At 46.3% G+C, this 21,106-nt stretch overlaps 1 protein-coding gene across 1 annotated transcript in view; it reads right to left on the bottom strand.

The window, feature by feature from the left end:
- Positions 1–6,913: 6,913 nt before the first annotated feature.
- The window catches only part of LOC104545990 (protoheme IX farnesyltransferase, mitochondrial), a 33,743-nt gene continuing 19,550 nt past the window's right edge, over positions 6,914–21,106 (bottom strand). The window contains exons 3-4 of the mRNA XM_010191265.1: positions 19,572–19,804; positions 6,914–7,630 (exon numbers count right to left, since the gene is read on the bottom strand). Coding sequence (XP_010189567.1) covers positions 7,188–7,630; positions 19,572–19,804 — 676 coding nt within the window. The 3' untranslated portion in view covers positions 6,914–7,187. The remainder of the gene's footprint in view (positions 7,631–19,571; positions 19,805–21,106) is intronic.

The following is a 21,106-nucleotide window of genomic DNA, read 5'->3' as shown; positions in this document are numbered from 1 at the left end:
ATGCTTGGTGACTCCTGGGGACCAGACTTGCCAGGCAGCGGAGTGGCAGCACAGAGGACAGATCCCTTTCCATACCCAAACACAAGCATTTGTCACCTACTGGGAAGTCCTGGAGCCAGCACCCGGGCTGGCCAAGGTCCCCGGGGCAACCGTCGGGTGGAAATGGACCCGGACCCCATGCAGTGCTGGGAGCACAGGGCAGAGCCGCCACGTCTGCCCCTTCTTCCACAGCGCTCTTGCCACTGCTCTTTTGCGGAGCAAGGAGGTTTAATCAGCCTCACCCCCAACACATCACCAGCTCCTGCCAGCCCTTGCTCCTGTTGAAAGCCAAGTGCGCAAAACACTTGGCCCTTCATAGCAGGCCAGAGACATCAGAGCGGGGAGAAGTTATCTAAATATTCCTCTCTGCTGCTGAGTGGCCCTGGGCACCCCTCTTCCCCACAGCGTGCCTCAGTCCCTTCTGTGCTGTCTGGGAGTGGTCTGGTGCAGGACTGGCCAAGGGGCAGTGCGTGGGTCACCCAGCCCTTTGGCTGCTCCACGGTGCAAACCTCCAAGTTCAGCCGATAAACTCAGGCTGTTCCCTTCCCCGCTTGGACACTGTCCAGCAGCTCCCCTGGAAGCGCAGCGGAAATGCCTTAATCACCTCGTTTGCATCTCTGTTTCAAGTTTAATTTGATACAGGGCCTCCTCTCCCCAGCCAAAAAAAAAACCAAAATCCCAGACATCTCCCAGCCTTTCTCAGCAACACAAATCTTGCTCTTTATCATTGCTCAGAGGACAAAGAGGAGTCCCTGTACCAGGCACCCCTTTGCGAATGAGCATCGCCTGCCCTGTGCCCACCTGCATCTGGGCAGCCGGTTCCCGCTCATGGGGACAGGAGGGTTGGGGTGGAGCCTGTTCTCCCCTGGCAGCATGGTCTGGGCTCTACTCCTTTTCCACCCAGGGATGTCCCTTTCCCTCTGCCTCCTTCTTGCTTTTTGGAGGAGGAAGATGGGCAAGATGGCCCTACTGGTCCCAGTTAGGGAGAGTTTGGTCAGACTGGGAGATCAGAGTCCTTCTGTTTCCAATCACTCAGGGCAATTCCCCAGTCTGTGTTTCTGTTTGAGGAAAAGACAGTCCAGCTCCAGCTGCAGTTTCGATGGGTACAAGCAATGTGTTTTATAGCACGTTTTGTGAAAAAAATGTCTCAAAGGGAAGCTGTAGTTACCAGAGAAAGTGTTAAAATAGAGAGCAGGGGACAGACAGAACATTGCCATGTGGCTCAGACAGCAAAACCATGGGGAAAAAACCTCAACCTCCAAACTGCCCTGGCCTGTGGGGCCACACATGCTGCCGAGACACAGGAACGCATCCCTGTGGGTAATGCACTCTGCCCTGCTCCATGGGCATGGCTGAACCAGGGCTCCTGGAAAAATGGTAATGCATGTGGGAATTTATCACTACTTTTCCAGCTGTAGGAGGGATGGACAGGCATCCTCCTTCCCAGGCACCTCTTTCTAGTCCCTGTGCTCCCCTAAAGCATGAGGACCATGGTAGCAGCTCCCTGACAGCTCCCTGGTACAGTCTGTGCATCGTGCACTCAGAGCATCTCTTTGGAGGTAGAATTGTACAATCATTTGGTTGGCAAAGACCTCTAAGATCAATGAGTCCAACTGTAAATCCTATACTGCCAAGTCCACCACTAAACCACGTCCCTAAGCACCAAATTTCCCCATCTTTTAAACACCTCCAGGGATGGTGACTCCATCACTTCCCTGGGCAACCTGTTCCAGTGCTTGACCACTTCCAGTGAAGAATTTTTTCCTAACCCTCCCCTGGCACAAGTTGAGGCTGTTTCCTCTTCTCCTATCACTTTTCACCTGGGAGAAGAGACCAATACCCACCTTGCTACACTCTCCTTTCAGGTAGTTGTAGAGGCATTTAGGAGCAGTAACCTTTCAGGGACACAGGGAAACATGTGGTACCTTCCCAGAACAGATAAATCCACCAACCTGAGCTCGCTGCCAAATCATCAGTTCTTGCTGCAAGGCCCGGAGGTGCCAGAACTGGTTAGGAGCAGTAGGAAAAACATCTCCACGTTGTGGGAAAAGAGCTTGGTTTGCCAACCTTGTTCTGTGAAACAGTCGAACTGCGCCTTTTTGAAGCACTGGAAACTGAACCCCAGCCTGAGGCGCTGACCCAAGCTGGAAAATCTTCGGCGTGAACAGTTAAAGTCTGCAAGCAGAAAAGCAGAGGTGATGGAAAGCGTACAAGGCAGAGCTGCCGGGAGATATCCTTGCCAGCTCTTTTAAACACATGTACTCCTGCTGGCGGTCTAAATGGCTTTGGTACACTGTATACACGCTGTGCTCAAAAGACCTCCTTTTCTTGGGGTCAGTGAGGATTTGACCGCTCTGGGCCTGACAACAGCCTTTTGAGGGGCAGGCACCCTTGTGACATGCAATCCAGACCAGAGCGAGCTCTAACAGGGCACTGTAACTGTCTCATGTTCAAGAAATACCACAAGCTCAGTCGACAGAAAGGAAGGCAGCTCCAAAGCTTGCTAAACCTTGTGTTGAAGCCCTAAAAGTCTGCAGTACGTTAATTTCAAAGGGGACTAAAACACAGCAATGGAAGCACCCTGTCAGTCGCAGTCTGAGGGGCTGCCATGGAGGGGGATCCTTATCAGTGACCCCAAAACTCCATTGTCATCTTTGACTCCAAACTACCACCATGCACTCTGTGAGATGCTGAACACTGGAACCAGGCTCTGACTTGTTCTTGGCAGGGCCAAGGGCTGGACGTGCACCCATGGGGAACAAGCCCTGTCCTGCAGCACTGACCTCCTCCATGACTGAGAAGAGAAATAGCAGCACTAAGAGGCAAACAACCGACCCAAGGCCACGCACCCTGCATCCCAGGAGCCCTTGCCAGGGCTGGCTCTTTGCCTGGTTAAGAAATACCACAATGAGAAACGCCACCGGGGAGAGCCTGCAATGGAGCTTCTAGCGTTACCACGTCCCGCAGAGCTGCTTGGTAGGAAAACAGTGCTGATATTTCTGTTTAAAAGCAAAGTGTTCCGTAGACAGCCTGTGTTTCCAAGGAAAGGGGAATATCTAATCACCTCTGGAGAGCAACCAGGACAACACGCTTTCTATCTGTAATGATAATTTCTCATAGTATCACTCTGTTTCCATTCCTTGTCTCGTGGGATCGTCAGATCTGCAAAGGACGTGTGTGTTTTGTGTAAGCCTTGAAATGCCATGGCCTGGCTGAGCGGGAAACGCTGCTGGAGCCAGGAGAGTGTGAATGTGTTACTCTGCTGGGGCAGATTATATCCAAGATTGATACAGGAAGCGAGAAAAAAAATAACCCGTTGGGGGAAACGAGCAGGGAAATAGCTGTGTGTGCAGGGATTGGGTTTCCTCCTTCGCGCTGGAGCAAAGCGCAGAGTCCTGCCGACTGTCCGGCTGGTGGGGGGCCTGTCACGCCGAGGTGCTGCAGAGGGTTCACGCGGGACCCAGGGGCTTGAGGTCACTTGACAACTTGGGGCCACTCAGCCACACAGCTCAGCTGCTCATGGTGCACTGCGAGGAGAACCTTGGGCTGAGGTGAAGTGATTTGGGGAAGGTCAGAGCAAAGGAGAGACCTGGGGGGGGTGTCAAACCATTAGTCATTGCTGTCTTTACAGGGCCATACAGAAATGGGTTTGGGACTGACAAAAACATGACTCACCCAACGAGGCAAAATCTCATTGCCCCTATTTTACAGCTGGACCGCATTTCTCAAACGGAGATCTGGAAAGAATGCAGATCCCCTGAGCCTTAGGGCTACTGTTTTATCCACAAAACCACACAAGAGGTTTAAAGTCCCTACGGACTAAAACCAGCATCATCCTCTGGAGTCACTGGCTCAGATTCTTCTGCAAGCATCAGTATAGGCTTCTGGTGGTGCACAGCTGCCCACTCTAACAGCAGCACCTCGGTGGGACACCCTCAGCCACCAGCAGACCTGGGGCTTGGAAGGAAACGGCACACCGCTGCTGTTTTTTTCACTACCACATAAATAGCAGGTATTCTCTAGGAGGACCAATTCATGGGGAGATCCTGAGTAACCAGGATAAGAGGATGAGAGAACCAACTTATATTCAAGTTCTCCACACAAGATAAGGAAAAAAACATTGCAATTCTACATAGGAACCACTGGTTCAGATTCAAGGAGCTGTGCAAAGCTCGATGCTCGCCCAGCCCAGGACTGAGACGCCGGAAGCCCAAGGTTCACTCTGGGCACTGCCCTGGCTGGACAAAGTGATCACAGCCGGACACTCCTGCCCCTCTCCTGCCTCTTCCCCTGCACAATTTGGGCAGCAACATCAGCAATGCTGCAGTGGGGATGGCTGGCACTGATCCTTCATCTACAGGGACCATAAACACCTCTGGCTGAGGGCAGACAGGTCAGTATTTCTGTCATTTCCATAGCGGCACATATTGAAAAGGACACCTGAGAGCACGTGCTGTACTGTCCATCTGTAACCAAGATTTCAGTTTGGCAATGTTTTTATTTTCAAAGCACGTACAACAGCAAAAATTCCTAAAGGCAGTAAAATGACAGTAGATGACTTCATCCATACCTGATACACGTCCATTTTGGAGCATGGCAGAGAGCACCTTTTAGGTGAGAAAAGCTTTTTTTTAAAAAAAAAAATAAAAAAAAATTAAAAAAAAGAAAAAAGAAGGGTATTTCTTACCTTTAAATCCCAGATCCACTCATTCTAAAACCACACTGTCCCTCCAGGCCAGACCAACTGGGTGTGGAGATGCTGGTTCAACTCTGTGACCTGCATTTTGCAGACACTCGGTGATGATTATAAAGCTCCTGTCTGGCTCTAAAACCTGTGAATGTTACACATTTTGGCCCAAGAAATGAAGATGACTGCCCTTCAGAGCTAAACCACAGGCATCTCCTTTGGGCCTTTAATCAAAGCAGCATTTGCCAGGCCAGCACCCCAGCCTTGCAGGCCATCCTGAAGCCCAACTCTGTAATGGCTTCGGAGAAAACCACAACCCCCTGCTTCAGCACCGCTTTCTGCCTCTGGGAGCAGAACGTGTGGGTTTTGTGAGCCCCTCTCCCAGCAAAAGGTTGTCCAAATTCTTCAGGTTTGCACAAACCCTCTCCACTCACACGCATCTTGGTTTCAGTGTACTTCTTGCACAACAAGGCAGTATTTCACAACCTGTCCTTGCCCTTGCAGTGATCAAGAAAAGTATTGTTGCTGTGAGAAATGCCACTAAATTATCAAATACCTTTGCAATTAACTGAACTGTACCAGAGCCTCAATCATAAATGAATTGTTTAAACAGATTTTGAGCATTCATCTTTTTTTTTTGTACAGTACACACTTTATTGCAGAGAAGATGATGCATTTTAAAAACAAATTCAGGAGTTGCAGGTTCCAGACATTTCTACCAAGCGTGGCCCACAGTAACTCGAGTACAACGGAGTCTGTCGAACAAACAGCAAGAGGGAACTCAATCCTGTCACCTGTAATCACTCCAGAGTCACAAAACCTTGCAACCCGTTATTTAAGAGCCGTGTAAAACAGGTGGCTCTGCTCCTGCGAGCACCTCTGCGTGCAGAGCAGAAGTTAACCCAGTTGCTGCTGATTTACACCAGCGTAACTGAGACCAGAAATGTGTCTTCTATCATGAAAGCAACCAGTGAAGATTTGATGTCAGCGTGATACGCACATGGTGGCAGATTTGTGACGTTTCCTGAAGGGCTTTGTTTGGGATCAGACTAGAGACACCGACTCCCATTTCAGGTATTACTGTGTCTTTGGGCTGATGCACAACTGTGCTGCCCAGTCCCTCTCCACATGGGAAAGGAATCTTGGCGTGAAAACGCACCAAGTGATAACAGGCACTAACGGCCACAATAAACCGTAACACAGCTGCTGCCTACCCTGGACACTGCTGCATTTTGGGAGCATCCCAGTGGGTCACAGCCAGCCCGAGGTGGGATCACAACCATGTTAGACTGCGCTTAGAAATGTTCTTCAGCGTATCAGGTAATGAAGGGGACGCATTTTCCTAGTGAGACCACACACAGTAACTGCTTTTGAGAGACACTGGCTACATCAGGAATTTGAACAGTATAATGTTAGATAAAAATCCCAACCTTTTTTTCTGTAAAATGTGTTTTCTTCCTGATTACACACCTCAAAAGTGAGGCCTTCTCTCTCAGCCGCCACGGTGGGACATTAAACACAGTTCAAACTGCCGACGCAAGTCCAGAGGACGCTGAGATTGCCTGGGCTGGCACAAGACACATTAGCATAGAAAAATTTTAAAACTGCCAGAGTCTCAGACCTGGTTCTCATCTCCGACACCTTCTCAAAGCTTCACCGACATAAACCGCAATGGCAACTTTTACCAGCCGAAGATCTGACAGAGGGCTCAAACCATAATGATGTAAAACCACTCGGGAGTCAGAAATGCCCCGTGCTGGATGTGCAGCAGTGACGCAGTGTGCTCAGGGTGTCTGGTACAGGAGAGCCGTTCACCTGGAGGGTGTTTAATTGCTGATGTGTGGTGTGCTGAAAGACCGTTTGCTTTACTCCTTTAGCATTGTGCCAGCTATACGAAAGCTAAAAATCTACTGGGGTGAATGGGAACCTTGAGAAAAGTAACCGATCGAAAAAAAGCCACAGCAACTGAAGGCTTCTGCGTAATAACAGAGCAAGGATGGCACAGATCAAGACAAGAGTTGACCCAACCCACCATGTGCCTCAAAGCTTAATTTGGAAAGGGTGCTTGGGGAGCAGGGGTGATAAATCATTCATCCGTCGCTTCCTGACTGCTTTGCCAAGGCTGCTGGCGCTGGCAGTCAGTACATGTGCGTGTGTGACTCACTAAAACCTACCCACGAGATGAGAGACCACGACTCACGGAGGCTTTGAAAGGCCACCTCAAAGCAAAGTGCTTCTGACATAGGCTAAACTGTAATTTGTGATGAGTGAGCGAGCCTGAGGCCCGCGAATGCCTTAAGATCTCGCGTCTATTCCCTTTCAGAAGAAAACAGAAAATTATCACATGAAGTGGTCGCTAGGCACAAATGATTCTTCTTCAAACAGATTCCCATAGGTTTCCCCCTTGTAACTACTAAAATATACTACCTGACGTGTCACGAGGACGACAAGTAACTGACATTTAAGGCAATCTAATTTCCATAGCCCTCCCGCGACTTCCACCGAGCACATCGCCTTTGTCTTCCTTCTCCAGGAACGACTTCTTGCACGTGAACATGACAAGCAGCAGCATTGGCAAATGCCACAGGCTGCAGAAGAAGAGCTTCCTGGAGCTGCTGCGGTCTGCGTCCCTGTAGAACCGAAAGCCGAGGTAGGAGATGTAGAGGTTAATAGGGAGCGAAATGATGGGGAAAGTCCACGTGGTCAGGTCGAGAACAGGAGCCAGCGTTGAGAGTCCGATTAAGGCCAAGCAGTGACGCAAGGCCACCCGCCTGCACAGCCCTGGGTGGGTGACAGACATCATGCAGTACCCCCCTCGGGAGTACTCTTCCCGCAGGCCCCAGCTCAGGGCGTTGAAGTGAGGGAACTGCCAGGAGTAGAGGATTCCTCCCAACAGCAACGCACCTGCAGGGGGAGAGAGAAGGAAACAAGCATTAGAGGGCCACCAAGAAGCGCTATGTGAAGAGCTCTGCAGATTCGGGTGGTGTCTGCAGAAAAGCTGTGCTATGAACCTGCTACGCTGCTCTGTGCAGAAGACGAGGCACGCTCTGTAAGATCACGCATGCTCTGGTTTTAATGGCATTTACATAGGCTTGCACATGGTGGCTCTTCTGTTTTTTGGAGTACTTAATTTGGAAAGCATTTCATCAAGTCACTTCCTCCTAACGAATCACCACTAATTGGTTTCTGCACCAATTCAGTCTCTACCTGAGGGAAGATGGATGCAAATGAAGCAAAGTTGAGCAAAAGACTGTTTTCCTGGGAGCCTCCAGCTTCCACTGGTTCCCAAGCTGATGTGCCCAGAGCAGAGCGCCACATTGACCTGAACAGGGAGCCCAGCTCGGTGGCAGCAGAACAGGGGGACAAACTGTTTCCTCCTGAGAACAGGGAAAGCACCAGCAATCTGGCAGCCTGCAGCATGGTTGAGCTTTGTGTTTGCCCATGGCGTGAAGCGAGGGAGATGCTCACAGCACAGGAGCGCCTGGATCAAGGCCCTCGGGCAGGTGGCAGAACCAGCAAGAAACCACTGATGAGGTGACAGAAGACGGAAAACTTTTACCCCTTCAAACTCATTGTAGGAACTTCTAAGTAGTTTGATCAAGTCACTATCACAGCAATGAACTACTTTTACATTTTAAAAGGAGCGATGGAAGGACCGCATTTTTCACAGCTATCCTCAGGACATGGTACAGGGCTTATCAAGGCAGAAGCAGCTTATTATGCTGATTTCAGCAAGCTTCAAGGAGGCCCTCAGACTAAATTCCCCTCACTAATTTTGTCTGAAGACACAAAAAATCCCCCAAGGCTGTTGCACATTATGAGCATTCCTGGATTTTCCTTTTGTTTCCCCAGCTCCCAAACACTCTGCTCCAGCATTAACACTTTCTTTGCATCTCCTTGCCTCCATAAGCTCATTTCTCTATGGAAACTACTTCTTGGTTGGAGCCACAAATCTATCATTTTCTTAATGACTTGACAGAAACAGAAACACTTATGGGCACACAGGTTAATGTATTTAAATTCTTCCCCAAATGCTCACTTCTTCCCCAGCCACTACTCAGGCTCTGACAAAGACCAAGTCACTGTCTCCTTTGAACTGCTTTGTGGTTCACGTCTTCTCTCCATCTGTCCTGGCTGTACATTCCTTGGGGCTGTCCATGCCTTATTCTTGTCTTAAACACCACACCTAACATTGGTGCTGTCTTGCAAATAAAAATTATTATAGTTTGCAAAAGAGCCTTATCAACCACTGAAGGAACAGCCCACTACACGTACTGCAGGTTTCCAGTAAGACCCAGTAGTGGTATAAAAGATTCATCTCATTACTTCTTAAAATGAGTAAGAAGAACTCCATTAGGTGAGTAAGTAAGACCCAGTAGTGGTATAAAAGATTCATGAGTAAGAAGAACTCCATTAGGTGAGTGCATGCCTCTCAAAGTTGATCCCATGAAGCATGGAGATAGATGCTCACTTATCGGGCAAGCAGCTTTCAGAACAACACTGTCTGCTATGAATTGCAGGTGATTGCCTGGACTACGGCCCAAAGCGCTCACAAATCCTGCCACTTGATCCTACCAAAGCTGACTTTCAGGATGTGGATGCTTAGCACCTTCTCTAAATTGGAAACTTTTAAGACAGTTGAAAATGGTGCACCCCAAAATTACCATTAATTTCAGAAGATTATGGTAACAAAAGTAATTTTGGCCCTAACCAAACAGGATTTGATTCAGGTCTGCTGAAACCTAAGGCCGTAGCTCTACTGAAACAAACTGAAGTAATATGTAACCAGAGTAGGGATCCCTAACCGAGAAGCAATGGGGAAAACATTCCTGCAATGTGTCATTCTTTAGGTTTTTCCTATTCTTGTAAAACACATTACCGGAGGCAAGATCCTGACTGTGATAAACCTAAGACAGGAATATTTTTCAAGTTTCACATCTGAAGTGCTTCAGAGACATTAGCTTGTCATTTTTCAGAACACAGGGAAAGGTAAGCTACAATTATCCATCAGCTGAGGAAACGTAAGTAGATGGAGCCGGGGCCAGGGTTCGGAGGCAGAGGCTGTCCCCGCTTCCTACGGCTCCGGAGCAGCGGCTTTGCATTTGGCATGTGCTGCATCCCTGCGTTTCGGCTGTAACGCAGGCTTTGCTCATTCAATTGTTCAACTGTTGCGTGCAGCCAAGCTTCAAACACACCCTAAACCTCAAACACACAAAAACCTTTAACAGTTCTCTAACTATAACACCATTTTAAAAAAAAAAGTCATCTGGAGAAACTTTTAAACACAAACAGACCAACTAAACTACTTGAGGCTGGATTCCCATTTACAAAGCTCTGGTTTTTACATGAAAGCCTTTGGAATTTAATTACTTTGATTACATTACAACCATTGGGATAATTGATATTTTACAGAGAGGCTGAACAGTAAAACAATTTAATAGCCCATTATGAAGATTTTAACTGATCTTTTTGTTAGTTTCTCACGTGCCTTGGACATCCCGTAATTTCCTCTGCCCAGGCTGAGGTTGTCAGGTTGTCACAGATTTTAAGGTGTCACATAAGACTGATGACTTGCAAAGTGCAGCACACACTACAGTACAATTCAGCATCAAATGAGCCCACAGTAGGAATCCTGTCAAGCCCAGAGCAGACACTGTAATACACATTAATTACTAGATGAATGTTAACTATGTCATAATTAGGTCAGCAATGTTTTTAAGCAATACTACAGCAAGTCTAACTCTGGAGAATTACCTGGTTCAAAACAGCACAGAGCCTACTCTGCAGCTTCTGTGCAGTTCCCAGCAGTCTGAGAACTCAGTTCAATCAATGCAGATCTCCTTTTTCTCTACAGAGTTTATAATTCAGTGAAGACCAGACGAGGTGGTTTACAACTGGAGCACGTGGAGCTGGCAGGGCACTTGCAGAAGCAGCAGCAGCCGCTGGAGCAGAGCCATCGCCAGCACCCAGGGACACCGCATCCTTGGCATGTGGAAAACCCGAGCACAGGTGGGCTGACAGCAGTTCATCCCAGATATCCCAGCTTTTCCACAAGTGCTTATAAATTGCAAGATCATACGTATCTGGCTCCTGGATATCCCAAACTCTTTGGCCTTTTTGGCCCAGATTTTAATAGCTGCCAGTTTAGCCCATTGATCACCACTTCCAAACTCTTCACTTCTCCAAGTGAGAGAACCTGGCACAGCTATGAACAGATGCTTATAAATCCCAATAACTTGGCAGATGAGACCTGTTTGATTTTGGACAAAAAATGAAGTCTATTTAAAACAGGGCCCAGGTCTCAAATATTCTTTCACTCTTGTGTGCAAAATAGGTATAAAACGTTTTCTCGTTGAGCTCTTAATTCTTTAATCACCTTGTACTATCTTAAATAATCTCAGAAGTTACAGGACTGCAGAGAACCTGGTAGGTCCTATGGCATCCACAGAGTTAAAGATAAAGAACAGATTTTACAGTTCATCATGAATTTTAAGGTTAAGCTATTATTTCTTTTCTGAAATTCTTTTATAAGTATTTAAACAGTAAAAATATATCTTTTTTTTAATAAACAAGAACAAGCTGAGATTTTTATTTTAATATCTAAGATAAAGCCAAAATGTCAACTGATGTTGAAGAAAGCAGAAAATGCTTCTTTCTTTTTGTAAATATATTTTTATCTAGTGAAATACTGAAGCTTTATAAATTGCACTTTTCCTAAAACAAACAAGGCAGTAAATTCCACAGTCATTCAGAAACTGCTTGGCAAGACAGTTTAAGGTTCAACAAATCTGGGTAAGACTTGGAAGTAACTGTGAGAAGAGACTTCCAAAAGCAACCAGCAATTCTGGGCTTGCAAATGACAGTAGCTGACAGTCCAATTTTCAGAATTACAAGAACAAGAATGTCAAGAATGCCACACGGTACCTCTGAACTTTGATTAAAATTTTATGCTTTATTCCTTTTACAGCAATTTATGACAACCCCATATGCTGGACGGTCCAAATCTCTGGCAAGGGACCAATGTCAGTGCCTGAGCCCATTGAGTCCTTGTCCTCTCTGCTAAGAAGAGCACCCAAGAGCAGGGAACTGGAAGGTGGCTTTAGGGTGTAAGTTCTTGAGGGAGAGCAGAGCAATCAGGTAGCAACAGCTTCTTGTCCTCTGCACCCTGGGAACCTTGATCAGGGACAAAAAGTGTGGGTCCCCCCCCATACTCTAGGTTATGGTTGGACTTGATGATCCTAAAGGTCTTCTTCAACCACATGGTTCTATGATACTCAAGAAGGAATGGGCACGTTCAGCCGCTGAGCTAACACTGCCAACAGAAATCAAGCCGGTAGCATCGTTCTGAGCAAACCGTTTCATTCACGTAAAGCAACCTGAGGACTGCAAACCTATTTTCTCATCCACTAAAGGGCAGAAGTAACGTTTGGATCCTGCTTGACTGCCTCCTGCTGAGGATGCCACTCTCTTAAGCAGCGATTTGAAATATGCCTCTTTCATGCTGGCAATACCTTTCATCATCAAAGAGCTTTCTACATCGTACAGTTGGCACACGGAGCAGTAGCCGTGACTTCGCCCGCAGCTGAATTATTTCAGCTGTCAGCTTTAAGCAAGGCAGAATAGTTTGGGATGATCCAACCGAAACTCTCAAAAAGATTTCTGAAGGCAAGTTCTCTCAGGGCAGAAAAGAACTTGAGCTATGAGAGGGCACAGGCCGGGGCACAGTGTGTTGGTGGAGCACCAGCCTCCGAGCAGAGCCAGCTGGAGTCCAACCAACCCAGGCAGGCAGAAGAGCACGGTCCTGTCTGCACAAGTCAAGGCAAACACCTCCAGGGTTATCTACAGAGACTGCTGTGTCGACAGCGTGCTCCTGGAAGCACACCAGAGGATGAACAACTGCTTATCCTTCTTGTCGTTCTTTAGACAGCACACGGTGCCTTCCCTCTACACAGTGCTCTGTGAGCTTCTTGTATCACTTCTGAGTTCTAGACAGGACAAACACCTATTTGCTTAATCAATAAAACAAAGAAAAATGGGAGAGCTGATCTGTAGCATCAATTTGAGAATGGATTCACTCCTTCTGTCTTTGCTTTGGTGCTGCATATGTATGACTGGGAAGTGGCCAAGCAGGCATTAAAATAAACATGGAATGGTTAAAATATCAGCTCCAAAACAGATGTTGAAATCTTACTGCATTTCCCAAAGCTGGTGTTTACTGCCTTGGCAACCTAAGAACGTTGTTTTGCTTAAAGCACAATTTTAGTAATTCTTCTGCCTTGAATAATGTGAAGGAATTTTAAAATTATTTCCAGACCTTGGTAGCTCCCTGACTTATTAGAGGAAAGCACCGGCCTTTTGTTTCTAGGAAACTGGTCTGAGTTTGGCTGCTGTCAGGAGTGGAAGGCCTTGGTAGTCTGGGCTCAGGCTTTTAATGGATCCGAGTCAGGAAACTACCACACACCGTTTTACTTGATAGCACACAACTGGCTCTCCTCCCTTAAAAGATGTTGAACAAATTACTCCTCTTTAATCTAGACAAGGTAGATTAGTGCTCAGAGGCTTGACTTGGTCCAGCTGTATCCACCTGCTTGTGAGCAACTGCGCTGTCTCAGACTGCATTTTTCACCTTTTCTAGAGGAAATTCAACATAACAAGTCCAAACCTCTTCACTGTGGTCCTGCATGATTTTTACAAGATGTTGCGCTCACAGGAAACATACTGGATACATCCCCAAAGCTTTTATTTTCTATCTTTTCTTCTGTGCTTGTTCATAGCAAGTTTAACACAATAGTCATCCCCAGAGATTTCTAACTATGCAGCAATTATGGGAGTAAAGAAAGATTCTGAAGTCTCATTAAAGTCTTGTTGCCCACGGCAGATTTGATGTAACATTAAACACCCAAAGATTACTTGGAGGAGTTGGTACAAATATTCAGAGTGGTTTGGAGAGTCCCGTCCCTAGCACAGCTCTACTGTCCTGATACATAAAGACTGGTTTATTGAGCTGGCGGTGGCATTTTCTGTTAGTGAAGGGGACTAACAGGGGAGATGTTAGGGGAGATGGAAGGTGCAATAATTACTGTCTTTCCTTCAGCTCTTTTCAGTGATGGAAAATGACTATTAGGGTAAATCAATCAGCCTTTGATTACAAGTGTTCAAGATACTGCCCTGATACATCACTCCTGAGGAAAAATGTTACCTGCTCTTTAATGTCTCCCATTGTCTCTGGGAGTAGACAAGGGATTAACTCTACAAAATTTACATCTTAATTTGTGATTACGAAGCCTTCTCAAACACAAAGACATTTGGGAATTCTCTAGTCATGAACCTTAACCAAACTGATGCAATTTCCCCCTATTTTACCACCGCAGCATTTCCTACATTAGCCTCACAACAAGACAACAACCGGCACTTCTGCTCCCACTGGAAAACAAAAGCAGATGCTACAGCTTGTGTCGGATGCCACGTGAGCAGCCGAGCAGCCTTGAGGAGGAGAAAAGGAAAAGTATCGCTTCGGAAGCTTTGCACAAGGTCTCCGGGCTGCACACAATGGTCCCGGCTGTCAGCGTGGGCACGCACAGCCCCGCGCGCGGCCCTAATTGTGCGCCTTCAAGGTTACGTGGTCACGTAAACGAAGGGCGAGGAGGAAAACACTGAGAAACTCAAAAGCTTCATGGTCATGGGTCTCAATAGCTGCTTCTTTTGAAGGATGGCACAAAAGGCTCGTGGAACAGGAGCGTCTCGGGGCTGCGATAGACTCCTCCGCTGTGGCACATAAAGGGAAGGGGATGTCAGTTGTGTGTACGCCGTGTCTGCAAAACAAAAGAACGATCCTCGGCATCCATCACAAATGGGGAATGAAGTTGGCAGTGGGGTTTTTCACCTCGAGGGAGCTGCCTTTAACAGGAGGAAACCAGATGTCCTCAGGTACACCGGCCACGCAAAGAAAAGCTGTGTGCATATGGATACACGCAGGCACACACACTTTGTGTACAAGGCACAACAGGTTATTACGGCCAAAAGCCTCACAGGGAAACACCTTTCATTATACAGGCAAGGCTGAGAAAAACGACGACGCCGTATGTAATTTGTCTTACTTAACCCCAGCAACATATGCCATAAAAAAAGCAAGCCTGTTGGGTAAGATGAAAACAGTGTCTTTGCACAGACCATTCGTTATGTGCAAATACGTTTAGGAAGTATTTGCTCCAGCAAACGCCAGACTCTGGAGAGGGCTGCAAGCCTGCAGAGCCAGGGGCTCCTCATCACCTGCCTCTTCCAGGCTCCGCTGGGGCTCCCACTAACCCAAGGATGGGAGTCCCTCCTGCAGACGCCCCCAGCCTGCTTCTCCTGTGGGCCTTGTGTCGCACACCCAGGGCACGGGGGCTGCTACACAGCCCCGTCTCTTCCAGGTGCCCACCCACAACTCATGGGGCAGAGATCCGGGTACAGGCACATTGCCTGTGAATTCACGGGGTCGATCCCCCCAGGTGCCCCAGCGGTGGAAATGACATTTCTTTTGTCTCTTGTGAAGATGGGAAGGGGGGAAAAATAGCCCACTGGCTTTTGTCCTAAATTCAGACCAGCTGCTTACTAGTATTGTCCCCCAGTATTGTCTCGGTTTTTACAGTTTTGACCCCCACAAAGCACACTCCTGGGCCCCCAGCTTCCAATTCTCATATGTCAGTGACATGAATATCTCTGCTTCCTCTGGAACAGACCACAGATTCTGTCATCTTTCATCTGAGAAGTGAAACCCCGAAAAGCTGAGTTTACTGGAGGGACTTTACAGCCGGAGTCTCCTCCAGTCCCGCGGCAGGATCGGAGCTCCCAGACCTGCTCACACATCAAGGGGCTTTGAAAGCTCAAAGTGCTTAACTGGAAGGGACACAAAGCTCTCCAAGCTCATTTTGCACGCAATTAAGCTGTTGCTTTGCTCTCCCTCCCCCTGGCAGACAAGTGCTAGATCAGGGAAGGTATGAGAGACTCCAGCCATTGACAGGTCGGGGGCAGCCCCCCCTCTCCTCTATTCTCTTTTTTTTGTTACTGAAGCCATCCATCTGCCAAATGTCACTAGCTGATAAGAACAGCCCGTTTTTAAATCCCCATTTGTAAATAGATGTTGGCTGACATAATTAATGTCTACCATACAACACAATTTGAATTACAAAGTAAAGGCAATTTAAAAATCAGCCTCCACGTGATTACAATTGATACTCAGTCTATAAATTCCATAGCCCCGGGAATTATTTAAATTTCTGAAAATGAATGAAAATCAGTACAAGATGTCTTTCAGGAAAGCGAGACCAGAAGTGGAGCATCTGAGATAAACCAAATAGTCTCTTGAGATAAACAGTCTTTGGTGCAGTAATACCTATGGCTCCAGGCCACCATGGGTCTGTAATGTCTGCTACAGCGTCAGGGCTGTTATCAGTGATGCCACCGCCACCTACTCAGAATAAATCCCCTTAACTGATAAGCACATTATGTTGAGGACCCCCGCTTGTCACTTCCATCTAACTGGGTGGTTTACAGGACGCGGTGGCACTGAATTGCTCTGCTCTAAGCCACCAACACCGCTCGCCTGCTGGGATCAAGCCTGCAGTGCACAAGCATGGGAAGGTCGGAGGAAGAAGTGTGATAACGTGTTAGGCAAAATACGGGCTACGGCACTTGGAAATGTTTACCCCAGATTCACTTTTTCTGCTAACTAGAAATAACGAATTTAAACAGACAGCAAACATCTCTAATGAGCAAGCTGTGGCATTAGGCTGCAGAGAAAGACCAGCAACACAGGAGTCATTTAAAGCGTGTATACATTGCGCCTCTCACGCCAAGATCAACAGCTCTGTTACTTCCCAAAGATACCCGTGCAGAGGCTCAGGAGCAGTGTGGCACAGCCGGGGGCTCTGCTGCATCTGGATCCTGCGCAGGGCAGAACAGGACTCACTGCCAAGCTTTGCCTCTTTTTCCTGTCTTTACACTATCACTTGCGGCTTTAAGTGAATTTCATTATTTCCCTACTAGTCCTTCCTTTGCAAAATCAGGAGAAATAATTTGAGGACATCTAGATTTACTAGAAAAACAAATCTCTTTAGAAATAAATAGTACCACAAAGGAGCAATGAAATCTGCTTTCAAGGAAGCAAATGTGTTACTGCAAATCACAGGCTGGCAGTTAAGTTCTGCATAAATACAGCAGATGCGTGGTAGTGATATCCATGTGATAAATTACATTTATCACGCACCTTTGACCATCTCACCTGCACTCGGCTCCCCCAGTGAAGAAATGTTAACATTCCCGATCTTTCATCAGTTTCAAACAGCTGCCATTAAAAAAACCACAAAAACCTGCAAACCCACAACAAAGAATTCCACATCTTCCCAGAGATAACCTTATCTTTCTCTTTTGAAATGTGAGGTTTTCCCTAAATTATGTTGGCACAAAATCTAGAACTAGGGGCAGGATGTTCAATCAGGCTTAAGAGCATATCATTAAAGTTACCTAGCAGGGGCAGAAATGGAAGCGTCACTGGGAATCACCGTAAGAGCTGTAGAAAATGTGTATTATAAGAAATAAAAGCAAGGATTTGCATCACTGGAAATAGAAGGGTCCCAGATTTCTATCTGCAAATATTTGTTTCTTGTGCAAGAAACTGTCAGGATATTAACATCTGAATTTAAGTCATAAATAAAATGAAGTTATACATAAAACAAAGACAAATAAAACCAAGGCTGCTCCAATCTTAGACACTTTTGTTATTCTCTCTGGAATCCAGACTAGGAATTATCTCCAGCACTCTCAGACGACCAAGAGCATCCCGCAGCACTTGCTGTGAACCACGCCAGGGATGCTGCTGCATCCTGACGCTACAGCAAAGCGCAGACACGGCTGTCCCAGGGCACCGCGCGGGACCGCGTACCGCTTGGTTACCCCCTCAACCAGCAACGAAAGGTCTACACTTCGATGTTGTTGTCCCTACAACCAGCAACAGGCACAACTATGTGGCTGCTGTGAGAAAATTACAAGGAGAGAAAATCCACAGGAAAATGTAAACTCACAAAAACACCAGTTAAGTGGTGAGAACCTTCCTTCTCATTAGTTTTCTAACTCCCTGCCTTCACATTCCTCTTTGCTATTGAGTGGAATTACTATTATTATTTTTTTAAACGAGGTGCAAATGCATTTTCACACCTCGACCTAAAACTAGGTTAAGTCTCCAAGCTAATTACACATTATTAATGTGTCCAACAACTGCGGGCAGGCTGGTTAGAGAAGGGATGCAGGTCTGCATTTTGGGGAGTTAAGCACACGGATGCACGCTTGCCCTCTGCATAGGTCTGATGCTGCCAGTTGCTGAACTCTCTTCTCGTTTGCAATAGTAGCATGTTTAACACCAAAAGTTGTCGTCTACAGTGTAATCTTTTTCTTCTATTTCTCTTTCTTTTTAAAGCTGTTTGTGTTTTTTTTGTTGTGGGGTTTGTTTTTTTTTGGGCCTTTTTTTTAACTCTGAAATGCACTACAATATTACATCCAGGTCACCATTTTCAGGACTCTCCCTAGGCTGGACTTCGCATGAGAGTCATCTTCCAGCAACCGTTCTGAGAAGTGATGCCAAAACCAACGCAGAAATCTCTACACAACCTGAGATCCAAGGTCTGAGCAACTGCAGCCAGAGTGACACAGCCCTTAAAAATACACATTTCGTGTCTTTTAATAATTTTCTTTTTTTCAGCAATACAGAGCTTCTAATGGTGTCTGTCAAGCACTCCTTAACATGAGACACTATACATACGCATACGTATCATTTGTAGGTCTAAATATTAAAAAAGAACTTTCAAAGAAGAACATATTTGTATAGAAGTAGCACACATGATTTAAAAAGTCCTCCAAGACTCCTCATCCCAGCTCTGGATTGGATCTGTATCAGAATACGCACACACAAAGCCAATTCAGCCTGACTTTTATAGGAAGCGCACAGCATAAATGAAGAATGGCGTGCTATGGATTTTGCACAGATTCTGATAATTTCTGGTTAAAAGCCTTGTTGTCGAAAGTATTATTCAAGCCTTAAATATGCCACACTCTGGGATGAGTGTGCGCTAAAAAAATTCTTAACAGACCTGTTAATTGAACTGCACGAGTTTCTTCAGAATGTAGCTATGTGGAGCCACTTTGATTCTTAAGTTTCTTGCTGGCAGGAAAAACAAGCCCTAATTGTGTCAGAGTTTAGCTGCTGAAGAGATCAGTGTTTTATGAGGGATGTAAAAATGGTTCACAGTTACCAAAATAGAAATCTTCGCTTGCTTTTCAAGGAGTGGGGAAGGAACATTTAAAACTTTGCGCTTAGAAGTGGGCAATTAAGAAACACGCCAATAAATTAATCTTCCTAGGATATCTTCTGGCTTGTGGAAAGACAGTAATAAAAACATCTGGGAATTTTCCAGCTGAAAGCTCCTGACTTGTAAGTCAGATCTTACTGGGAATGGTTTGAATCCTGAAATTACATAATATTTTCTTCCGTGTGAACCCCAAAGACACTCTTTGCCTGCTAATTTCTTTTTAGATGGTCTAAACACACATTCAGTAGGACATGTTTTTTTCCCCAGCTCATGTTCACCCCTAAAATGCTCCTGAAAGGAGAAGCATACAATCACACCTACTCACTCAGTCCTCATGGGACCATGCCGTAACAGACTTTGGCATTGCAAAACGCGGAATATACCTGCTTTTGAAGCAGCATCAGGTCAACAAACATAAAGACCGAGGTTTACTGCCTTTTGAGTCAGTGTTTTTAGCTATCCCGAAGGCAATGCTCACCCAGAGGCAAGGCTTTTATACTCACCAGCATCGAGACTCCCAGTAGCCGCAGTCCAGCCCATGACGGGGGGAATGGCCCCGACGACAGCTCCCACCCACGTGTTGGCAATGCTCATTCTCTTCATGGGTGTGTAGCAACACGTGTAGAGGAAGATGTTGAAGGCTCCCAGGGCGCCGGTGAGGGGGTTGACCCCCAGTGTCAGCAGGGCGATGCCTGGGACTCCACAGGAGGCAGCAAAGCAGAGGGCGAGCAGGGGGCTGTGGGGACAGACAGGAGGCACCCGCTGAGCCAGAGAGTTCCTCCTAAAATACGACAACTGCCCCTCTCCTTTTGCTCCTTCCCAAAAATTTAGATTGGAATTTTGTTATTTTTTTACTTGCCCAGCCCAAGTTTTCCCATTTGACCCCCCTTATCCTAAGGCAAGTCTAAAAAGTTAAGACAGTCCTGCCGCAGGTTTGCAATGGTACGTGACTCTTATTCTTGTCATCGCTGAGTTCACCAAATAACTTCAACCTGTGCAGGTAAATAGCCCTTATGGAGAACTGCTGCTTCCAGCAGATCTTCCTCATTCATTTTAATCTTGGTAAATTTTGACCTCTGGAAAAAGCACTCGGGGTTTAGACTGAATGAGAATGGTTGTACCTTGACAGATTTTTAATTGATTGCAATTATCCAAAGGATCCTTTGACTGAAATGCAACAGGGTTAGACATAAAATGAGGAAGCATTTATGAGAAGAAGAGTACATTCAGTCATGTTTGAAACTACATCACCAGAATAAAGTATTTTCTGCCTTTACTGAAAAAAGGCTGAATATTCTACATTTCCATTTAGCTTAGGCACTGTGCTACGCAGAGGCAGCACACCAAAGCAACTCTGGCAACAGAACCAAAATTAAAATTTATTATCTTCTAAGTGTGACTGGAATTAACTGAAGGTATTTTAGGTTTGGGCGAAAGCAGCAAACAACAAAAATGCAAATTGTTTCTGTTGATTTCTACTGCACATCAGCTCAGAGCTCAGGGAAATCCCTGTAAGAAAAAGGTTGAACCTATGTAAACTTCCGCTAATAAGTTCCACAATAAACACCCAAATACAATGAACAAGGATTTTTTAATTGGCTACCAAAACCACTATTCACAGGCAATACTGTGCTACAACCCTAAGGAATTTTTATTTGTGTTCCCTTGCACCAGATCAACACAGAATCCCAGAATCATTTGGTTGGAAATGACCTTTAAGATTGTCAAGTCCAACCATAACCTATCCACTACCAAACCATGTCCCTGAGCACCTCATTTCCTTGTCTTTTAAACACCTCCAGGGATGGTGACTCCACGACTTCCCTGGGCAGCCCCTTCCAGGGCCTGGCAACCTTCTCAGTAAAGAAATTTGTCCTAATACCCAATCCAACCCTCCCCTAATGTGTGCCGCTGGTGGAGATCTCTTCCCACGTGCTTGCATATGATAGAGAGAACGAGACGCCACTAAGAAATAATATGGTGTGGGAGACCTCTGGAAGGGAGGAAAATGCCATTAACTGAGTTGTATTTAATAACC

This window comes from Mesitornis unicolor, unplaced genomic scaffold (genome assembly GCF_000695765.1).
Source record: "Mesitornis unicolor isolate BGI_N332 unplaced genomic scaffold, ASM69576v1 scaffold4679, whole genome shotgun sequence".
In the NCBI taxonomy this organism is placed as follows: domain Eukaryota; kingdom Metazoa; phylum Chordata; class Aves; order Mesitornithiformes; family Mesitornithidae; genus Mesitornis; species Mesitornis unicolor.
Note: the sequence above shows the minus strand (reverse complement) of the source record. Positions and strands in the feature narration are given on the sequence as shown.